The 22,957-nt window shown below is 50.4% G+C and overlaps 1 protein-coding gene across 5 annotated transcripts in view; it reads left to right on the forward strand.

Annotated features, from left to right (window-relative positions):
• The window catches only part of LOC140404737 (uncharacterized), a 71,950-nt gene that overhangs the window by 20,993 nt on the left and 28,000 nt on the right, over window positions 1-22,957 (forward strand). For 2 of the 5 annotated variants that reach the window (XM_072493431.1, XM_072493432.1), the window contains exons 3-8: window positions 753-815; window positions 8,812-8,904; window positions 9,319-9,360; window positions 12,625-12,712; window positions 14,543-14,634; window positions 19,424-19,529. In XM_072493431.1, coding sequence (XP_072349532.1) covers window positions 753-815; window positions 8,812-8,904; window positions 9,319-9,360; window positions 12,625-12,712; window positions 14,543-14,634; window positions 19,424-19,529 — 484 coding nt within the window. The remainder of the gene's footprint in view (window positions 1-752; window positions 816-8,811; window positions 8,905-9,318; window positions 9,361-12,624; window positions 12,713-14,542; window positions 14,635-19,423; window positions 19,530-22,957) is intronic. The other 3 variants (XM_072493433.1, XM_072493434.1, XM_072493436.1) reach the window with 3 other exon arrangements.

Genomic DNA, 22,957 nt, shown 5'->3' on the forward strand with positions numbered 1-22,957 from the left:
GTTCAAGACAGCAACAATAGATTTCTGGATTTGAACGACATCCAGGGATATGGGGATAGTTGGTGGGGGAAGGAAATGGCATGGAGGTAGACGATCAGTCATGATCTGGCCCTCATTTCTATATTCCTAAATTGCTGGGAAGTATGGTGTTATGGGCCAACATCGAGAACCCCAAAGTGTATCATGGAGTTCACCTGACCCACAACTTTTAATAGATTGCGGTATGGGGAGCACACGGCCCACTCTACAGGTGTGGGACAGCAGAAATGGAAAAGTAGTTAACCTTTTTAAAACATAGTGAACATCTTAGCAACCATTAATTCAAATACAACCCCCGAAGAATACAACACTAAGTCATCCTCAAGCTGTCCTTTTAACATCCATAAGACTTAAAGAACCTTTAAACAGAAGCACATTAGGTTAAAGTCACTACTGAAAACATTTATAATTCTGAATTCACCAAATGATCAAGAGATAGTCTTTACATGGCAGAGAGAACAACAGTACACCTGCTCTGTCTGGTTTCAGCTCCCAACACTGAAAACAAAACCAAAAAGACACAGACACACCCAAGCTTTTGTCAAAGTGAAACTAAGAAACCGAGCCAGCGCTCGGCTCCATCCACACTCTGACATCACTGCAGTAACATGAGCAGCCAAACATTTCTTAAAGTGACATTCTCATGACAATGGTGGGAGAGCTTTGTAGTGTGTTGTGTGCTTTGTAGTAAGCGAAGTTCTGTTTCATTTCAGAGTCCTGTTGATACCTTGCAACGTACCCGATTGACGAGGAGTACTTTCAAGAAAGTGGATGACGTAAGTTTCCCATCAAGCCCCTGACTCTCTCAATGAGCCTTTCAGCCCAATTGCTTCATGGGCGATGTTCATGCTCGACAGCAGCCTCTTCCTATAATACATCATCTTACTCCCATCAACCTATTCTTCCATTCCCTTCTCCCTCATATAGGCTTTTTTGGCTTCACCTTAAACACCTATTACACGGGGAGCAAGTTCCACATTCTCTCTGTAAATAATCTTTATTAGTGTCACAAGTAGGCTTTAGTGGTGACCGCCTTCTAATTATGACCCGACGTTCTGATCCCCTTCGCAATTGGAAATAACACTTCTACGTCTGTCCTATCAAACCCCTTTTTGTAATCTTAAAGCCCTCAGTCAGGTCACCTATCCCCTCCCGGAAAGCGACCCAGACACTTCAATCGTTCTTGATGGATGTAACCTCTTACTACTTGTATTGATCTAGCAAACCTTTTGTGTATTTTCGACATCCTTTGTGTCATCTGGAAAGCAGATCTCTTTGAAGTGTGGTTGAAACAAACTTTTATACAATTCCACCCTCGAGTTATGAAGTTATTTATGGTTCGATTAACCCATTGCCTTCACTGATTTTTGCCTTGATTCATTTCTATATTTTTGCCCAGCATCCCTCCGCATCTCTACCCCAGTTGGATAGTTATTTCCCGGGGAGTATTTGGCCCCTTTATCCTTGCAGACAAAATGTGCGACTTCCTATTGATCTCTTGCCAGGGGAGGCACAGGGCATGATCTCAGTGTTGCAATAAGAGCGGAGAGTAGGGCACACTTTCACTTTGGAAGGGGGACTGACTGATGCAAAGTATTTATTCACTGGGAGGATAAACGTGAAGAAGGGAGCAGAGTCCTCTCAGGGAACCCAGGAGCTGCGGACTTGCCACCCTGTGCATCAATGGAAATGGTAAAGACCATGTTGGAGGCAGACTGTTTCAAAAAGAAAACGGTGTTTTAAGTTTGCCGAGGATTTACTGCGCTGGTCAGAGCTGACTCTTGTGATCACCGCGCTTTGGAAAGGATCACGGAAGAGGGTGTTGCGAAGAGCAAGCGTGGTCCCAAGTGTAAATGTAACTTCTGTGCGATGCAAAAAACCTAAACCTTGCAGCTTCGATGGGAAAGTGGACAGGAGGGCCAAATGGTATCACAAGAAAGACGGGCATTTATATAGCCCTTTTCTTGGCCATCTCGAAGCGCTTTGTAACCAACAAAGTACTTTTGTAGCCACTATTATGTAGAAATCACGGCAGCCAATTTGTGCACCGCAAGGTCACACAAACAGCAATGTGTCCATTGAGGCATATATATTGGCCATGACCCCGGGGAGAACTTCCCCAGCTCTTCAAATAGTGCCATAGGATCTTTCATATCTAGCTAGATGGGCCCTTGGTTGTAACTTCATTGTAAGCCTACTTGTGACCACGATTATATTAGGTATAGATTATTAGACCCTCAGGATTTATCGGTGTTCAATTTCCCCAACACCATTTCCCTACTGATACTGGTTTACTTCCGTTCCTTTCACGAAACCGTGTTCTCTTCCAACATTTCTGGTACATTATTTGTCGTCTCCTTTTGTGAAGACCAAACCAAAGTATGTATTTAGTTGGACAGCCATTTTTGTTCTCCATTATGAATTCCCCTTTTTCTGATTGTGAGGCACCAATGTTGGTCGTTTTCCATGTTTTTCTCTTCACGTACCTATAGTAGCTTTTACAGTCGGTTTCTATTCTTTCACTTCCTTAGAATGATTGGACAGGTGAAGTGGCGGAATTGAAGTTGAGCGGGGATGGGTTCATGATGTGTTAAGAGTGAAAGGTGTGATGGGTTGAAAGAACACTAGGGACGGGCTTCTCCGGACTCCTCCTCCGTCATTCTTTCCTTCCTTGCATACTAACCGAGAGAGGATACGGGGCGGACCATTTAGGACCGAGATGAGGAGAAATGTCTTCACCCAGAGAGTGGGTCGCCCGTGGAGTTCATTACCGCAGGAAGTAGTTGAGGCCAAAACAGTGCGTGTTTTCAAGAAGCAGTTCGATACAGGACGTGGGGTGAAGCGGATCAAGGGATTTGTGGAAGGGGTGGGGGCGGAAAGCGGGATTAGGCTATTGAGTTGGATGACCAGTCATGACAATGAAAGGCCCAGCGTCCTTCATTGACATTGAGGACTTGATGATAATAGATTTTTCATAGAATTTACAGTGCAGAAAGAGGCCATTCGGCCCATCGAGTCTACACTGGCTCTTGGAAAGAGCACCCTACCCAAGTTCACACCTCCACCCTATCCCCATAACCCAGTAATCCCACCCAACACTAAGGGCAATTTTGGACACTAAGGGCAATTTATCATGGCCATTCCACCTAACCCGCACATCTTTGGACTGTGGGAGGAAACCGGAGCACCCGGAGGAAACCCACGCGCACACGGGGAGAACGTGCAGACTCCGCACAGACAGTGACCCAAGCCAGGAATCGAACCTGGGACCCTGGAGCTGAGAAGAAATTGTGCTAACCACTGTGCTACCGTGCTAACGAAAGGTGGAGCAGGCTTGTAAAGCCGAATAGCGTCCGCCTGTTCCAATCTTCTATGTTTCCTTTCCCTTTAAAAAAAATGTTTTTCCCTCTTCTCCCTGTCTTTCCAGGGGCCGGTGCAAACTTGATGGGCAGGGTGGCCTCCTTCTGCACTGTAAATTCTATCATCTGATTCTGTCCTGTTGACTCTTTGAGGGATTTTGCTCCATGTTAGCGGATGTCGCCCCCGATTCCGCATCCAAGTGTTCTTCACTTGCCGAGTGGGGAGTGTTGAGAGGCTGCTTGTGTTTGTGGTGAGCTTCATCCTGCGACCCAACAGCTTTGGGTCCCTGAACAGTGTTCGGAGCAGGCTGAATGTTCCACTGCACCCACAACCTCCCTATTCCTCTCCCAGCTGAGATCAGCTCAAACCAGGAACCGAACTCGCCACTGAATATAAATACTGTAAGTGCTTTTAGCGCTGCGCAGTGTAAGTTGGTGTAGAGGTGAAATTATGAGTAAGGCAAGTGATTTATTCTCGCACAAGCCCACTAGAAAATGGCTCCAGGGAGATGGGCGGGAGGGCACCGCCTGGGGGGGACACAGCTGCGTGGGAACCGGGTGAGGAGCTGGAAAAAGGGGATGGCTAATCGGCAAGGGGGGGGGGGGGAAAGCCCCCCAACCCGGCTGATCACGTGGAACGTGAGAGGGCTGAACGGGCCGATAAAGAGGGCACGGGTACTCGCACACCTTAAGAAACTTAAGGCAGACGTGGTTGTGTTCCAGGAAACGCACTTGAAACTGATAGACCAGCTGAGACTGCGCATAGGTTGGGTGGGGCAGGTGTTCCATTCGGGGCTAGATGCGAAAAACAGGGGGGTGGCTATATTAGTGGGGAAGCGGGTAATGTTTGAGGCAAAGACTATAGTGGCGGATAGCGGGGGCAGATACGTGATGGTGAGTGGCAAACTACAGGGGGAGACGGTGGTTTTGGTAAACGTATATGCCCTGAACTGGGATGATGCCAATTTTAGGAGGCGCATGCTAGGACGCATCCCGGACCTAGAGGTGGGAAAGTTGGTAATGGGGGGAGATTTCAATACTGTGTTGGAACCAGGGCTGGACAGGTCGAGGTCCAGGACTGGAAGGAGGCCGGCAGCAGCCAAGGTGCTTAAAGATTTTATGGAGCAGATGGGAGGAGTAGACCCGTGGAGATTTAGCAGACCTAGGAATAAGGAGTTTTCGTTTTTCTCCTATGTCCACAAAAGTCTATTCGCGAATAGACTTTTTTGTTTTGGGAAGGGCGTTGATCCTGAAGGTGAGGGGAACGGAGTATACGGCTATAGCCATTTCGGGTCACGCTCCACATTGGGTGGACTTGGAGATAGGGGAGGAAACAGAAGGGCGCCCACCCTGGAGAATGGACATGGGACTAATGGCAGATGAGGGTGTGTGTCTAAGGGTGAGGGGGTGCATTGAAAAGTACTTGGAACTCAATGATAATGGGGAGGTCCAGGTGGGAGTGGTCTGGGAGGCGCTGAAGGCAGTGGTTAGAGGGGAGCTGATATCAATAAGGGCACATAAAGGAAAGCAGGAGAGTAGGGAACGGGAGCGGTTGCTGCAAGAACGTCTGAGGGTGGACAGGCAATATGCGGAGGCACCGGAGGAGGGACTGTACAGGGAAAGGCAAAGGCTACACGTAGAATTTGACTTGCTGACAACGGGTACTGCAGAGGCACAGTGGAGGAAGGCACAGGGTGTACAGTACGAATATGGGGAGAAGGCGAGCAGGTTGCTGGCCCACCAATTGAGGAAAAGGGGAGCAGCGAGGGAAATAGGGGAAGTGAGGGATGAGGAAGGAGAGATGGAGCGGAGAGAGTGAACGGAGTGTTCAAGGCATTTTATAAAAAATTATACGAAGCTCAACCCCCGGATGGGAGGGAGAGAATGATGGGCTTTCTGGACCGGCTGGATTTTCCCAAGGTGGAGGAGCAGGAAAGGGTGGGACTGGGAGCACAGATTGAAATAGAGGAAGTAGTGAAAGGAATTAGGAGCATGCAGGCGGGGAAGGCTCCGGGACCGGATGGATTCCCAGTTGAATTTTACAGGAAATATGTGGACTTGCTCGCCCCGCTACTGATGAGGACCTTTTAATGAGGCAAGGGAAAGGGGACAGCTGCCCCCGACTATGTCTGAGGCAACGATATCGCTTCTCCTAAAGAAGGAAAAGGACCCGCTGCAATGCGGGTCCTATAGACCTATTTCCCTCCTAAATGTAGACGCTAAGATTCTGGCCAAGGTATTGGCAATGAGGATAGAGGATTGTGTCCCGAGGGTGGTCCATGAGGACCAAACTGGGTTTGTGAAGGGGAGACAGCTGAATACAAATATACGGAGGCTGATAGGGGTAATGATGATGCCCCCACCAGAGGGGGAAGCGGAGATAGTGGTGGCGATGGATGCCGAGAAAGCATTTGATAGTGGAGTGGGATTATCTGTGGGAGGTGCTGAGGAGATTTGGTTTTGGAGATGAGTATGTTGGATGGGTGCAGCTGTTGTATAGGGCCCCAGTGGCGAGTGTGGTCACGAATGGACGGGGATCTGCATACTTTCGGCTCCATAGAGGGACAAGGCAGGGATGCTCTCTGTCCCCATTATTGTTTGCACTGGCGATTGAGCCCCTGGCAATAGCATTGAGGGGTTCCAAGAAGTGGAGGGGAGTACTTAGAGGAGGAGAAGAACACTGGGTATCTCTGTATGCGGATGATTTGCTGTTATATGTAGCGGACCCGGCGGAGGGGATGCCAGAGATAATGCGGACACTTTGGGAGTTTGGAGAATTCTCAGGATATAAACTGAACATGGGGAAAAGTGAGTTGTTTGTGGTGCATCCAGGGGAGCAGAGCAGAGAAATAGAGGACTTTCCGCTGAGGAAGGTAACAAGGGACTTTCGTTACTTGGGGATCCAGATAGCCAAGAATTGGGGTACATTGCATAGGTTAAATTTAACGCGATTGGTGGAACAAATGGAGGAGGACTTCAAGAGATGGGACATGGTATCCCTGTCACTGGCAGGGAGGGTGCAGGCAGTTAAAATGGTAGTCCTCCCGAGATTCCTCTTTGTGTTTCAGTGCCTCCCGGTGGTGATCACGAAGGCTTTTTTCAAAAGGATCGAAAAGAGTATCATGAGTTTTGTGTGGGCCGGGAAGACCCCGAGAGTGAGGAAGGGATTCTTACAGCGTAGTAGGGATAGGGGGGGACTGGCACTACCGAGCCTAAGTGAGTACTACTGGGCCGCCAATATCTCAATGGTGAGTAAGTGGATGGGAGAAGAGGAGGGAGCGGCGTGGAAGAGATTGGAGAGGGCGTCCTGTAGGGGGACTAGCCTACAAGCTATGGTGACGGCCCCATTGCCGTTCTCACCAAAGAAATACACCACAAGCCCGGTGGTGATGGCGACTTTGAAAATTTGGGGACAGTGGAGATGGCAGAGGGGAAAGACTGGAGCCTTGGTGGGGTCCCCGATAGGAAATAACCATAGGTTTGCCCCGGGGAGAATGGATGGGGGATTTGGAATATGGCAAAGAGCAGGAGTAACGCAACTGAAAGATCTGTTGTGGATGGGAAGTTCGCAAGTCTGGGAGCGCTGACCGAGAAATATGGGTTGCCCCAAGGGAATGCATTCCGGTATATGCAACTGCGGGCTTTTGCAAGGCAACAGGTGAGGGAATTCCCGCAGCTCCCGACGCATGAGGTGCAGGGCAGAGTGATCTCAAAGACATGGGTGGGGGACGGTAAGGTGTCAGATATATATAGGGAAATGAGGGACGAGGGGGAGATTATGGTAGATGAGCTGAAAGGGAAATGGGAAGAAGAGCTGGGGGAGGAGATTGAGGAGGGGCTGTGGGCGGATGCCCTAAGTAGGGTAAACTCATCGTCCTCGTGTGCCAGGCTAAGCCTGATTCAATTTAAGGTGTTACACAGGGCGCATATGACTGGAGCACGGCTCAGTAAATTTTTTGGGGTAGAGGATAGGTGTGCGAGATGCTCGAGAAGCCCAGCGAATCACACCCACATGTTCTGGTCATGTCCGGCACTATAGGGGTTCTGGGTGGGGGTGACAAAGGTGCTTTCGAAAGTAGTGGGGGTCCGGGTCGAACCAAGCTGGGGGTTGGCTATATTTGGGGTTGCACAAGAGCCGGGAGTGCAGGAGGCGAGAGAGGCCGATGTTTTGGCCTTTGCGTCCCTAGTAGCCCGGCGCAGGATACTGTTGATGTGGAAGGAAGCCAAGCCCCCGGGGGTGGAGACCTGGATAAGTGACATGGCAGGGTTTATAAAGCTGGAACGGATTAAGTTCGTCCTAAGGAGATCGGCTCAAGGGTTCACCAGACGGTGGCAACCGTTCGTCGAATACCTCACAGAAAGGTAGAGGGAATGGAAAAGAAGAAGGCAGCAGCAGCAGCCCGGGGGGGGGGGGGTGAGAGGAACCAGAAGGACTCTCAGGGTTGTTAATATATATGTATAGGTCGTTGCTATAAATAATTGTATATTGGACTGTTAAATCATATTATTGGAGAGTGTTTATCTGAGACAAGGCAGTTGCCATTTAGTTTTAGTTTTCGTTTTTGTTATATTATTTATTCTTTGTTTATAAAACAGGTCATTGTTATTTATACTGTTATATTATTGTGTAAAGGATGCACAATGTACTGTGATGGTTGACCAAAAATTTTCAATAAAATATTTTATTAATAAAAAAAAAAGAAAATGGCTCCAGGGGCAGCACGGTGGTGCAGTGTTTAGCACTGCTGCCTCAACGCTGAGGACCCGGGTTTGACCCCAGCCCTGGGTCACTGTCCCTGTGACTTTGCACATTCTCCCCGCGTCTGCGTGGGTCTCCCCCCTACAACCCAAAGATGGGCAGGGTAGGAGGATTGGCCACGCGAATTTGCCCTTTAATTGGGAAAAATTAAAAAATGGCTCCACTGTTATTGCAAAATTACCATAACTACAAAATGTGGCTAATGTAGAAATGTGCAGCTTGCTAGATCACTCTGCCTAATGACTGGTTGAAACCTGCTTTGTATATAATTTCCTCATGGGCGTCACTGGTGAGGCCAGAATGTGTTGCTCTCCAGAAGGTGACGGTGCAGCCCGTGTGGTGTCAGTACACCATGGTGCTGTTAGGTCGGGAGTTCCATGGTTTAGACCAGTGACGGTGAAGTGGCGACCATTATAGTTCCGAGTGACTCGAAGGGAAACCGGCAGGTGGTGGCGTTGCATGCTTCTGCTACCCTTGTCCTTCTCGATGGTTGAGGTCGCGGGTTTGGGAGGTGCTGTCGAAGGAGCCTTGGTGCATCTTGTATAGGGTGGACACTGCATCCACTGTGCACTGGTGGTGGAGAGAGTGAATATTATGAAATAGAGCAATGGCTTTTTGGTCTATTATTGACAGATGTTTAATCCCAGTGAACAGTTTCTCCTCTGGTTTCAGACGCCGACACAGAGACAATCATCCAGATGCAGTAACGGAACTCCAATGTTGCCACCGGACATGGAAACACCAGAGGTACGGATCAGCTTAACATTCTTGCAATTCAGCAGAGAGACTCCCCCTGATATTTCGGGGCCTACAATGGGGTGACAACGTGATGCGGAGACCTGACAATCGCAGGTTTCTTGCTCTGGTTCCCATGTCCTCGGTTAGTCAGGTTGGCAGTCGTGAAATGGGGCTTTCGTTGCTGAAGGCATTGGGAAGGGCGGAAAAGTCAGCCAGAAGGTATTCCGGGTCATCAACTGGGAAATGCTCGAGCAGAGTGAGGCTGTGAGGCACTGCATGGCGATTGTTGCTTAGGCTGAGTGCTTAGTGGCTGGCCACTGGAGTGGTTCTGGAGCAAGATTCGGGCGGGGTGGGGTGGCGGGGTTGCAAGTCCATCATTGAAAGAATTTGCCCATGTTTATCTTGCCTTTCTGATTCCCCCAGACTCCCAGAAGACAGCTACGTCAGAAACTTGTTCACACACAGGTAATGTTGGTGGAGAAGCTGAACGGAGAGTTTATGGGGTCAACTTTAAGCTAGCAAGCCATAGATAAATTTTCCCAATGTGCGTACACTCGTTCTTACTGGTGTGCGTACACTCGTTCTTTTTGGTGTGCGTACACTCGTTCTTTTTGGTGTGCGTACACTCGTTCTTTTTGGTGTGCGTACACTCGTTCTTTTCGGTGTATTGGTGCGTGCCCTCCAGTATTGCTGATGGTAATACAGAAAAGAAGAACTTGGATCTATATAGTGCCTTTATTGATCTCTGCTGATGCCAAAGGATTTCATAGCTAATTAATCACTTTTGAAATATTGGCGCTGTAAGAAATGCAGCTGCCAGTTTGCGCACAGCAACTCCCAGGCCACACGTGTGATAAAGATCAGATCATCTTTGCGATGTGCATTGAGGAGTAATCAGACATAGGAGAGAACTCCGAGGAGTTTTTCCAACATCATTGGCATGAGATATTTCATGCTCGCCTGAAAAGGCAAGACTTCTTTTCCAAAAGACACTTTAGCACCCCCTCTGCCCTGGAAGTACTGGCTTGGATTTTTATGCACACGTTTAAACGTGAAGATTTGGTCCCATTATTTAAGGAAAGATATACTGGCAGGGAGCAGTCCAGAGAAGGTTCACTCGGTTGATCCCGGGTAGGGAGGGATTTTCCCATGAGGAGAGGTTGAGTAGGTTGGGCCTGTCCTCACTGGGAGTTTAGAAGAATGAGAGGCGACCTGATTGAGACATATCGGATTCTCAGGGGGTTTGACAGGGTCGATGCTGAGAGGTTGTTTCCCCTTGTGGGAGAGTCTAGGACCAGAGGGCAGAATCTGAGTGAGGGGGGGGGGGTCGCTCCTTTTAAGACAGATGAGGAGGAATTTCTTCTCTGAGGATCGTGAATCTGTGGAATTCTTTCCCGCAGAGAGCTGTAGAGGCTGGGTCGTTGGATATGTTTGAGGCTACATTACAAATTGGGATCCAAGTCGCTGCTGGCCCCTATCTGTGGGAAAACACCTATTTGTTCTGTTGGGTTGAGACTCAACGATTAGGTCATGGGAGGGGAGCGCCTTGGGAGTTTTAAGGATCTATTTGTGGAGGGACGTTTTGCTCTTTTTGGGGTTTTATTGATAAGGTTTCAACTTCCGGGGACATTTGTTCCGTTACCTCCAGGCGCGTGATTTTCTTCGAGGCTTTTCCCACGATCCTGTGGGCTCTGCAACCCTCCTTGTTGGTGAGGATCCTATTGCTTGAAGGGTCTGGTGAAAGCGAGGGGGTTGCTTTTCCAGCATCTATGGACAAATCTTGTCAGTGGAGGTGGCCCTGCTAGACTAAGTACAGGCAAAAGGAGGGAGAACTGGAACCTATTTTAGACGAAGACATGTGGTATGAGGGCCATCGTAGGATGAACTCTTCATCCTCCTGTGCACGACTTGGTATAATTCAGCTCAGTAGTACATAGGGCTCACCTGACTAAAGCTAGGTTGAGCAGTTTCTTTGCAGGGGTGAAAGACGAGTGTGAGCGGTGTTCTTTGGGACCTGCTAATCACAACCACATGTTTTGAACGTGTCCCAGGGTGGTAAGCTTTTGGGTCTCCTCCTTTAACACATGTCAGCGAGCGTTGATCTGGAGCCTTGTACTTTGGTGGCCGTTTACAGGTATCGGACTTGCCGGAGTTGCGGGCGGGGGTGTTCTCGCCTTTGCCTCCCTGGTAGCCGGGAGACGAGTTCTACTGCAATGGAGATCTGTTGCTTCGCCCAGTGACTCGGTCTGGTTGGGTCACCATAACTTATGGAATTCCAAATCTGGAGTCGGGCAAGTACACCTTCAGAGGGGTCATAGAGTAATTGAGGTCTACAGCACAGAAAAGGGCCTCTGGCCCATAGCACCTGTGCCGGTCAAAAACAACCACCTAACTATTCTAATCCTATTTCCCAGCACTTGTCCTTTAGGCTTGTGTGCCCTGGGATCACACGTGCACATCTAAATATCTCTCTGCCTCAGCTATTCTTTCAGACACAGAGTTCCAGATTCCCACCACCCTCTGGGTGAAAAGGTTCCTGGGTGGGTCCTTTTTTTTTTTTTTTTTCTAATACTGCATTTTCTCCGTTTTTCCATGTTGTGTATTTTGTTTGTTATAAATGAAAACTTTTTAATTAAAAAAAGTGGGGATAAGGCGGGAAAGTGGAGTTGAGGATTATATCAGATCAGCCATGATCTCAATGAATGGCGGAACAGACTTGATGGGCCGAATGGCCCACTCTGGTGTCCTTGTGCAGCCCACCGCTTTCGGACTCGGACGAGCATGCTGCCCACTTGAGCCACGGGCTGACCTTCAGTGGGCGGCTCTAGACAGAGCAAAAAGCATCGGTTGAGGTAATGCATTTTGGAAGGTCTAATGCAGGTAGGGAATATACAGTGAATGGTAGATCCCTCAAGAGTATTGAAAGTCAGAGAGATCTAGGTGTACAGGTCCACTGGTCACGGAAAGGGGCAACACAGGCGGAGAAGGTAGTCAAGAAGGCATGCGGCATGCTTGCCTTCATTGGCCGGGGCATTGAGTATAAAAATTGGCAAGTCATGTTGCAGCTGTATAGAACCTTAGTTAGGCCACACTTGGACTATAGTGTTCAATTCTGGTCGCCGCACTACCAGAAGGATGTGGAGGCTTTAGAGAGGGTGCAGAAGAGATTTACCAGAATGTTGCCTGGTATGGAGGGCATTAGCTATGAGGAGCGGTTGAATAAACTCGGTTGGTTCTCACTGGAACGACGGAGGTTAAGGGACGACCTGATAGAGATCTACAAAATTATGAGGGGCATAGACCGAGTGGATAGTCAGAGGCTTTTCCCCAGGGTAGAGGGGTCAATTACTAGGGGGCATAGGTTTAAGGCGAGAGGGGCAAGGTTTAGAGTAGATGTATGAGGCAAGTTTTTTACGCAGAGGGTAGTGGGTGCCTGGAACTCGCTGCCGGAGAAGGTAGTGGAAGCAGGGACGATAGTGACATTTAAGGGGCATCTTGACAAATACATGAATAGGATGGGAATAGAAGGATACGGACCCAGGCAGTGAGGAAGATTGTAGTTTAGTCGGGCAGCATGGTCGGCATGGGCTTGGAGGGCCGAAGGGCCTGTTCCTGTGCTGTACATTTCTTTGTCCTTTGAAATAGATGAATTGGAAGGTTGAGTTGCGGTTCAATTTCTCTTCTGCCTTGCCAGGAGATGCAACACTTTCCTATTTATTGACATTTCAGGCATCAGCAGAAGAATCTCCAAGGAGATCGGCGCGAAATGGCCGCTGGCTGAAGTCCACTTCCCCTGGCGAGAGGCTCTCGCAGCAAGGTCAGGAACTGTGCTGGCATAACTGGCGGGGATGAGGGCGCAGCCAACAAATGGTGACACCCACGTTTTGGGGGGAGGGGCGGGGGAGTGAAATGGGCTCAGGGTTACAGATCCCATGTGGGAAGATAAAATTTAGGATCCGGATCAGACACAAACATAAGAAATGGAAGCGGGAGTCCTCCATTTGGCCCCCTTGAGCCATTCGGTTCAATTGTGGCCGAGTTTCTACCTCCACTCTATCTCCCCCCCACCTCCACATTGTGTGACCCTTGCTATCCACAAATCCATTGGTCCCAGTCTTGAGTAAACCCAACGAGTCCACAGCTCTTGAGTTTGAAATATTCAAAACCCTTTTCTCTGTTTTGACAAGGTCACCTCTTATTCATCTAAAGTCTAGGAGCCCTAATCTACGAAGTGTTTCCTTATTAAACAATCCCCTGCCCAGTAATTAGTCCTGAACTGATGTTGGCCCTTTGAGGCTTGTATATTCATCCTTTGGCAAGGTGGCCAAAACTCTACTCTATATTCCACGTCTTAATGAAGTGGTTAACGCTGCTGCTTCACTGGTTCAGTTCCGGCCTCGGGTGACCGTCTGTGTGGAGTTTGCACTTTCTCCCCATATCTGCGTGGGTTTCCTCCAGGTGCTCCGGTTTCCTCCCACAAGTCCATACATGTGCAGGTTAGGTGGATTGGTCACGCTGAATTGCCTCCTTGTCCACAGATGTGCAGATTTGGTGGAGTTATGGGGATCGGGTGGGGAGTTGGGCCCATGTAGGGTGCTCTTTCAGCGGGTCAGTGCAGGCTCAATGGGCTGAATGGCCTCCTGCACTTTATGAATGTTATTCTAAGGCTCTAAATAATGAATGATGGAAAAGGCTCGAGCTGTATGACTTTCTCCTGTTCCCACGTTAGAGACACTGGCTTAGTGGTATTGTCACTGGGCTAGTAACCCAGGGGAGTGTTGGGGACACGGGTTCAAACACCACCACGGCTGGTGGTGAAACTTGAATTCAATAAAAATCTGGAACGAAAAGTCTGGTGACGACCATGTCTATTGTCAGAAAAACCCATCTGGTTCACTAACACCCTTTAGGGGAGGAAATCTCCCGTCCTTGCCTGGTCTGGCCTACCTGTGACTCCAGGTGGCACAGCAGTGCGGTTGGCTCTCAAATGCCCTCTGAAATGGAGGGCAGTCGGACATGGGCAACAGACGCTGGCCTTGCCAGCTGGCCTTGTGGCAGCGCAAATTTCAAAACAAAAGTGATGATTGAGCGACGCAAAAGGAGATGGGGAAATGGGGCAAGTGAAGAAACGGGAGATGGGTCTATTCGCACACCCTAGAAAACGCGGGCACAGGGACACCCCTTTTTGCTGCCCCCGGCCTCCAGGTGAAAAACGGTTCTTGTACATACGTAAGAATAATGCCCCGAACTGCTCTCCAATTGCTAACTGTTGCTCTCTCGTGCAACTAGAGCACCCACCTCATTGTGATGGGATTGTAACATCGACAGATGATGGAGCTAAAAGAGAAGCCATTTCCGTGGGGGTTGGGGGGGGGGGGAATCTCCAAGAAGGGTTTGGAGCAAGGGCTTTCGTGGGTGATGTCAGGTAGCACTTCACAAAAAAGGGGAGTGGGAATCCAGAAAGGGTCAGTAGACCATTCCGGAACTGAGATTGATAGGCTTGTGTTGGGTAAGGGGGAGGGAAAAGGAGCCACGGTATAGATTAGCCATGAGCTAATGGAATGACTGAATAGGCTCGAGTGAATGATCACTGTTGCTATATCCCCTGCTCACCTGGCTCAAGCTGAACTGTTCTGTCTCTTTGAAGGAGGGTGTGACGGTGGGAACTCTGAACCGGAGGACGGTGAAGAGCTGTCGGAGGTGCAGCGCACGGAACCCCTGGATAGGGAATCCGAGAAGGTGAGGGCAACGTATCCAAACTACTCTTCTTCCATTTGAATGCCTGTTGCTGCCTTGGATTCGTTTTAAATATTGTGCAATAAATAGAGGCGTGCAAATATTTACAGATTGAGGGGAAATGTTGTGAAGGATTCGAGCAAAATGTTTCGAAGTGCAAAATCAGAAGAAGTCTGAGGAGGCCACTCGGCCCCTTGAGCCTGCTCCATTCAGTGCATTGTGGCTGAGTTGATCATGGCCTTCACTCCACTCTCCTGTCTGCCCTGACCCTTGTCTTGTCGGTCACAAATCCATTCGACACTCCCTTTGGTACCTAATTCGGCGACCCAGCCTCGACGGCTCTCTGGGGAACGAGAGTTCCCAATACCCTCCGAGCTTTCTTGAGTGAATTTCCTTCCTGTTATATGTGGCTTTACTCTGCTTTCTCCGTCCGCCGCCTTGTGACCAAGACGACGAGTACATAGGCCGTTGCTGACACTGCCATGTGACCCAGTTACACTGCTCTTCGATTTTTCTATGTGACGATAGCCCAGAAATGAAATGAAAATAGCTTATTGTCACAAGTAGGCTTCAAAATGAAGTTACTGTGAAAAGCCCCTAGTCGCCACATTCCCACGCCTGTTCGGGGAGGCTGTTTACGGGAATCGAATGGGGGGTCACTCTGGGATCTCTTAGAAGACCACCTTTCGCCTCCGAGCCTGAAAGTCGTGGTTCAAGGCCCTTTCCGGACAGCTTGAGCACATGGTCAGGGATGACGCTCCCGGTGCATTACCGAGGGAGTGCTGCGCTGCCTTTCCGGCGAGACATTAAAGGCGGGTGCAAAAGGCTCCCTGGCACTGTTTCGAAGAAAAGCTGTGGAGTTCTCCCTGGTTTAACATAAAACAGTACAGCACAGAACCGGCCCTTCGGCCCTCGATGTTGTACTGAGCTTTGTCCAAAACCAAGATCAAGCTATCCCACTCCCTGTCATTCTGGTGTGCCCCATGTGCCTATCCAATAACCGCTTGAAAGTTCCCAATGTGTCTGACTCCGACAAAACCATGCTGCCTCTCACTAATACGTCCATTTGCTTCCAAATGGGAGTAGATCCTGTCTCGAAGAATTCTCTCCAGTAATTTCCCTACCACTGAAGTAAGGCTCACCGGCCTGCAGTTCCCTGGATTATCCTTGCTACCCTTCTTAAACAGAGGAACAGCATTGGCAATTCTCCAGTCCCCCGGGACATCACCTGAAGACAGTGAGGATCCAAAGATTTCTGTCAAGTCCTCAGCAATTTCCTCTCTAGCCTCCTTCAGTATTCTGGGGTAGATCCCATCAGGCCCTGGGGACTTGGCTACCTTAATATTTTTCAAGACGCCCAACGCCTCGTCTTTTTGGATCTCAATGTGACCCAGGCTATCTACACACTCTTCTCCAGACTCAACATCCACCAATTCCTTCTCTTTGGTGAATATTGATGCAAAGTATTCATTTAGTACCTTGCCCATTTCCTCTGGCTCCACACATAGATTCCCTTGCCTACCCTTCAGTGGGCCAATCCTTTCCCTGGCTACCCTCTTGCTTTTTATGTACGTGTAAAAAGCCTTGGGATTTTCCTTAACCCTATTTGCCAATGACTTTTCGTGACCCCTTCTAGCCCTCCTTACTCATTGCTGAAGTTCCTTCTACTTTCCTTATGTTCCACACAGGCTTCGTCTGTTCCCAGCCTTTTTGCCCTGACAAATGCCTCCTTTTTCTTTTTGACGAGGCCTACAATATCTCTCGTTATCCAAGGTTCCCGAAAATTGCCATATTTATCCTTCTTCCTCACAGGAACATGCCGGTCCTGAATTCCTTTCAATTGACACTTGAAAGCCTCCCACATGTGAGATGTTGATTTGCCCTCAAACATCCGCCCCCCAATCTAGGTTCTTCAGTTCCCGCCTAATATTGTTGTAATTAGCCTTCCCCCAATTTAGCACATTCACCCTAGGACCACTCTTATCCTTGTCCACCAGCACTTTAAAACTTACTGAATTGTGGTCACTGTTCCCGAAATGCTCCCCTACTGAAACTTCTACCACCTGGCCAGGCTCATTCCCCAATACCAGGTCCAGTACAGCCCCTTCCCTAGTTGGTCTGTCTACATATTGTTTTAAGAAGCTCTCCAGGATGCTCCTTACAAACTCTGCCCCGTCTAAGCCCCTGGCACTAAGTGAGTCCCAGTTTGAAGTCTGCCATCACAACAACCCTGTTGTTTTTACTCTTTTCCAAAATCTGTCTACCTATCTGCTCCTCTATCTCCTGCTGGCTGTTGGGAGGCCTGTAGTATACCCCCAACATTGTGAGTTATAGAAAATGCTGAATCATTCATATGGTAATAGAACTATCACTGTCGAGCCTCTGAGAATCCGATATGTCTCAATAACATCGCCTCTCATTCTTCTAAACTCCAACCTACTCAACCTGTCCTCATAAGAGAATCCCTCCCTACCCTGGATCAACCGAGTGAACCTTCTGTGGACGGCCTCCAATGCCGGTATATCCTTCCTTAGATAAGGGGACCAAAACTGTTCACAGTAATCCAGCTGTGAGTGCCGTTTATAGATTTAGCAAGTCTTTCCTATTTGTACGCTCCATTCCCTTTGAAATTAAGACAAACATTCCAGTTATCTTCCTAATTACCTGCACTTGCATGCTAGCTTTTTGCGTTTAAGCACGAGAACCCCCAAATCCCTCTTTGCTGCAGTTTTTTTCAGTTTAAATAATATTCAGCTTCTTTATTCGTCCTTCCAATATGCACAACTTCACATTTTCAGACATTATAGTCCATCTGCCAAGTTTTGCCCACTCAACCTAATCTGTCTATATCCCTCTGTCATCCTCACCACCTGCCTTCCCACCTATTTGTTGCATTACCCCCACACTTGGCAACAGCACGTTCACTTCCCTCGTCCAAGTCATGAATATATATTTTAAGTAATTGAGGCGCCCCCAATGGCACTCCACCTAGTTGCAGGTTTGCCTCCCTGAAAATATTCCTTTTTATCCCAAATCAGTCTTCCGTCAGTTAGCCAATCCTCTATCCATGCTAATATACTACCCCCAACACCCTGGGATTTTATCTCATTAAGTTTGAAAATGTATATTACATCTATTTCTTCCCCTTTATCTATCCTGCTCGTTGCCACCACACAATTTAATAAATCTGTCAGGTATTATTTCCCCTTAATGAAACCACGCTGACTCTGCTAATAGTCCTTAATGCTCCGCTATTACGTCCTTTATAATGGATATTCCCAATGGCATGTTAAACTAACTGACCTTTCATGACCTTTTTTGACTCCCCTCTTTTTGAATAACGGTGTGACATTCGCAGTTCACAATCCTCTAGGACTTTTCCAGAATTTAAGGATTTCCACCATTGCATCCATTATCTCCTCAGCTACCCCCTTTTAATATCCTCAATGCAACCAATCAGGCCATGAGACTTATTGGCCTCTAGTCCCATTAGTTTCCTGAGTACTTTTTTTCTAGTGATGGTTGTTGTTTTTATTCCACCCCTTTTGCCACTTGACTATTTGAGACTAAAGCAAAGTATTCATTTAACTCCTCTGCTGTTTCCTGGTTCATAAGACATGGGAGCAGAATTAAGCCATTTGACCCATCGGGTTTGCTGCCCCATTTGACCATGGCTGATCTCATCCCGGCCTTCACTCCACCGTCCTGCCTGTTCTCCATAACCCTTCAGCTCATTACCAATTAAAAATCTGTCTAACTCCTCCTCAAATTTACTCACTGTCCCAGCATGCACCACACTCTGCGCAATTCGCTACCCCAGAGTCACAATCCTTTGGGAGAAGCAGTTTCTCCTCAACTCTGTTTTAAATTTGCTACCTCTTGTTCTAAGACTCATGACCTCGTTCTAGAATGCCCCACAAGAGGGAGCATCCGCTCCACGTCTACTTCATCCATACCTTTATCATCTTCTATACCTCCATTAGATTTCCCCTCATTCTTCTAAATTCTCTAGAGAGTATCGGCCTAAACTGTTCAATATCTCTTTATACGACAAACCTCTCATCTCTGGAATCAACCTAATGAACCTCCTCTGAACTGCCTCCAATGTCACTACATCTTTCCTCAGATAAGGGGACCAAAACTGTGCACAATATTCCAGGTGTGGTCTCACCAATGCCTTGTGTAGTTGCAACAACACTTCCTTACCTTTATACTCCATTCCTTTAGCTACAAATGCTAACATTCCATTTGCTTTCTTTACTTTCTGCTGTACCCAAATGCTATCCTTCTAGATGATAGTGATCGTGGGTTTGGAAGGGGCTGTCGAAGGAGCCTCGGTGAGTTGCTGCCGTGCATCTTGTAGACGGGACACACGGCTGCCGCTGTGCGTCGGTGGGGGAGGGAGTGAATGTTTGGGGAAGGGGGAGCCAATCAAGCGGGGCTGCTTTGTCCTGGATGGTGTCGAGCTTCTTGAGTGTTGTTCGAGCTGCGCTCATCCAGGCAAGTGGAGAGTATTCCATCACACTCCTGACTTGTGCCTTGTAGATGGTGGACAGGATTTGGGGGGGCCAGGAGAGGAGTTACTCCCTGCAGGTGAGTAGAGGGCTTTTTATAATTCAAACCTAGGAATGCTTAATGCCAATATTGGATGCTCGGAGTGAGGGGCCTTCGGCACCTCACGTCGGGATGAACAGCAGCGTTCGGTGCATAAATTGAAAAATAGGTTTGTGGTTAGTCTTTTAAAGTGGAAGAAATAAAATAATATTTTTAATTGGCTTTTTTTCTATATAAGGAGACCGAGCAGACAACTCCGAGGATGCCACAGCCTGACACAGGAGCAGAGAATTTGCAACAGACAAGAAACAGCGATGGCCGCTGGTTGCTGAAGGTCCACTCGGGTGAGGATCTCTGGGAAAGGAGTGGGGGAGAACTCTGTTGGGGTTGTGACGGGGGCAACTGAAAGCTCAAAGCTTCGAGAATCTGGCCAACAGAGTGGCGGCATTGTGTTAGGTGCTGGCCGTTTAATAATCTTTAGTGTCACAAGTAGGCTTACATTAACACTGCAATGAAGTTACGGTGAAAATCCCCTCGTCGCCGCATTCCGGCGCCTGTTCGGGTACACGGACAATTCATAATGTCCAATTCACCTAACAAGCACGTCTTTCGGGACTTGTGGGTGGAAACCGGAGCACCCGGAGGGCAGACACGGGGAGAACATGCAGACTCCGCACAGACAGTGACCCAAGCCGGGAATCAAACCTGGGATCCCCAGGTGCTGTGAAGCAACTGTGCTAACCACTGCTACCCTGCCGCCCTCTGCTGCAGTCTAGCCGCAATGCTGACGAGCCTCCTGCTGGCTGTAAGGGCCTTGCCAGATTTGCTATTTGGGGTAGCCTTGATCTGGTTCCTCGTGTGGATGAGCGTGCAGCACAGTTAGCTGTAATTCTGCACTAATTGGAAATCTCACTTGGAGAGGCTGGCATAATTGTTGAAAATGCAGTGCAAGGACGAGGCTAATTAGTCCACGGTGACTGTTCTGCCTCTTTGAAACGTCTGTCCGATTAATACTCCACCCCCCCCCCTACTTTCTCTCTTTGTAAATGTTTCCCATTCAAATATTGGTTCAATTCCCTTTCATAAATAGAAAAATATCTCCGGTAAGTAGTGATGCCGTGAAATAATTTAGCGTGCCCAATTCATTTTTTCCGATTTAAGGGGCAATTTAGCGCGGCCAGTCCACCTACCCTGCACATCTTTGGGTTGTGGGGGCGAAACCCACGCAGACACTGGGAGAATGTGCAAACTCCACACGGACAGTGACCAGGGGCTGGAATCGAACCCGGATACTCGGTGCCGTACCCAACAGAGCTAACCGCTGTGCCACCGTGTTGTCGAGATATATTGTCATAGAATCATTGAATCCTTGCAGTGCACACTGAGGCCATTTGGCCCATCGAGTCTGCACTGACCCTTCTGAAAGAGCACCCTACCTAGGCCCTCTCCCACCCTATCCCTATGTCCTGTAACCCCACCCAACACTAAGGGCAATTTTGGACACAAAGGGCAATTTAGAATGGCGCGCCTGCCTCTCTCTCTCGCGCGCGCCTGCCTCTCTCGCGCGCGCCTGCCTCTCTCTCTCGCGCGCGCCTGCCTCTCTCTCTCGCGCGCGCCTGCCTCTCTCTCTCGCGCGCGCCTGCCTCTCTCTCTCGCGCGCGCCTGCCTCTCTCTCTCGCGCGCGCCTGCCTCTCTCTCTCGCGCGCGCCTGCCTCTCTCTCTCGCGCGCGCCTGCCTCTCTCTCTCGCGCGCGCCTGCCTCTCTCTCTCGCGCGCGCCTGCCTCTCTCTCTCGCGCGCGCCTGCCTCTCTCTCTCTCGCGCGCGCCTGCCTCTCTCTCTCTCGCGCGCGCCTGCCTCTCTCTCTCTCGCGCGCGCCTGCCTCTCTCTCTCTCGCGCGCGCCTGCCTCTCTCTCTCTCGCGCGCGCCTGCCTCTCTCTCTCTCGCGCGCGCCTGCCTCTCTCTCTCTCGCGCGCGCCTGCCTCTCTCTCTCTCGCGCGCGCCTGCCTCTCTCTCTCTCGCGCGCGCCTGCCTCTCTCTCTCTCGCGCGCGCCTGCCTCTCTCTCTCTCGCGCGCGCCTGCCTCTCTCTCTCTCGCGCGCGCCTGCCTCTCTCTCTCTCGCGCGCGCCTGCCTCTCTCTCTCTCGCGCGCGCCTGCCTCTCTCTCTCTCGCGCGCGCCTGCCTCTCTCTCTCTCGCGCGCGCCTGCCTCTCTCTCTCTCGCGCGCGCCTGCCTCTCTCTCTCTCGCGCGCGCCTGCCTCTCTCTCTCTCGCGCGCGCCTGCCTCTCTCTCTCTCGCGCGCGCCTGCCTCTCTCTCTCTCGCGCGCGCCTGCCTCTCTCTCTCTCGCGCGCGCCTGCCTCTCTCTCTCTCGCGCGCGCCTGCCTCTCTCTCTCTCGCGCGCGCCTGCCTCTCTCTCTCTCGCGCGCGCCTGCCTCTCTCTCTCTCGCGCGCGCCTGCCTCTCTCTCTCTCGCGCGCGCCTGCCTCTCTCTCTCTCGCGCGCGCCTGCCTCTCTCTCTCTCGCGCGCGCCTGCCTCTCTCTCTCTCGCGCGCGCCTGCCTCTCTCTCTCTCGCGCGCGCCTGCCTCTCTCTCTCTCGCGCGCGCCTGCCTCTCTCTCTCTCGCGCGCGCCTGCCTCTCTCTCTCTCGCGCGCGCCTGCCTCTCTCTCTCTCGCGCGCGCCTGCCTCTCTCTCTCTCGCGCGCGCCTGCCTCTCTCTCTCTCGCGCGCGCCTGTCTCTCTCTCTCTCGCGCGCGCCTGCCTCTCTCTCTCTCGCGCGCGCGCCTGCCTCTCTCTCTCTCGCGCGCGCGCCTGCCTCTCTCTCTCTCGCGCGCGCGCCTGCCTCTCTCTCTCTCGCGCGCGCGCCTGCCTCTCTCTCTCTCGCGCGCGCGCCTGCCTCTCTCTCTCTCTCGCGCGCGCCTGCCTCTCTCTCTCTCTCTCGCGCGCGCCTGCCTCTCTCTCTCTCTCTCGCGCGCGCCTGCCTCTCTCTCTCTCTCTCGCGCGCGCCTGCCTCTCTCTCTCTCGCCCGCGCCTGCCCCTCTCTCTCTCTCTCGCCCCGCGCCGGCCCCTCTCTCTCTCTCTCGCCCGCGCCGGCCCCCCCCCCCCTCTCTCTGGCCCGCGCCGGCCCCCCCCCCCCCCCTCTCTCTGGCCCGCGCCGCCCCCCCCCCCCCCCCCCTCTCTCTGGCCCGCGCCGGCCCCCCCATGAGGCCTGTTTCCCAATCATTGGTTTATTGAGGCACATTTTTAAGAAAATGTATTTGATAGATGTGGGCATTGTTGGCTGGGCCAGCGTTTATTGCCCATTCCTTCTGATTGCCATGGCTGTTTCAGAGGGCATTGAAGAGTCATCTGTACGGCGGACATGGTCAGGACATGATTGAACCAAGTGGCTGTTTTCAACAATCGACCAAGTCATCATCATCATCTTTATTAGTGTCACAAGTAGGCTTACATTAACACTGCAATGAAGTTACTGTGAAAAGCCCCTAGTCGCCACATTCCGTCGCCTGTTCGGGTACACGGAGAATTCAGAAGGTCCAATTCGCCTAACCAGCACGTCTGTCAGGGACTTGTGGGAGGAAACCGGAGCCCCCGGAGGAAACCCACGCAGACACTGGGTGAACGTGCAGACTCCGCACAGACAGTGACCCAAGTGGGAATCGAACCTGGGATCCTGGCGCTGTGAAGCAACAGTGCGAACCACTGTGCCAAATCGACATTTACTTCAAATGCACCATCTGCGGTGGTGAGATTCGAACCCTGGTCCCCAGAGCAATACC

The sequence above is a fragment of the Scyliorhinus torazame genome, chromosome 31 (assembly GCF_047496885.1).
Source record: "Scyliorhinus torazame isolate Kashiwa2021f chromosome 31, sScyTor2.1, whole genome shotgun sequence".
Taxonomy (NCBI): domain Eukaryota; kingdom Metazoa; phylum Chordata; class Chondrichthyes; order Carcharhiniformes; family Scyliorhinidae; genus Scyliorhinus; species Scyliorhinus torazame.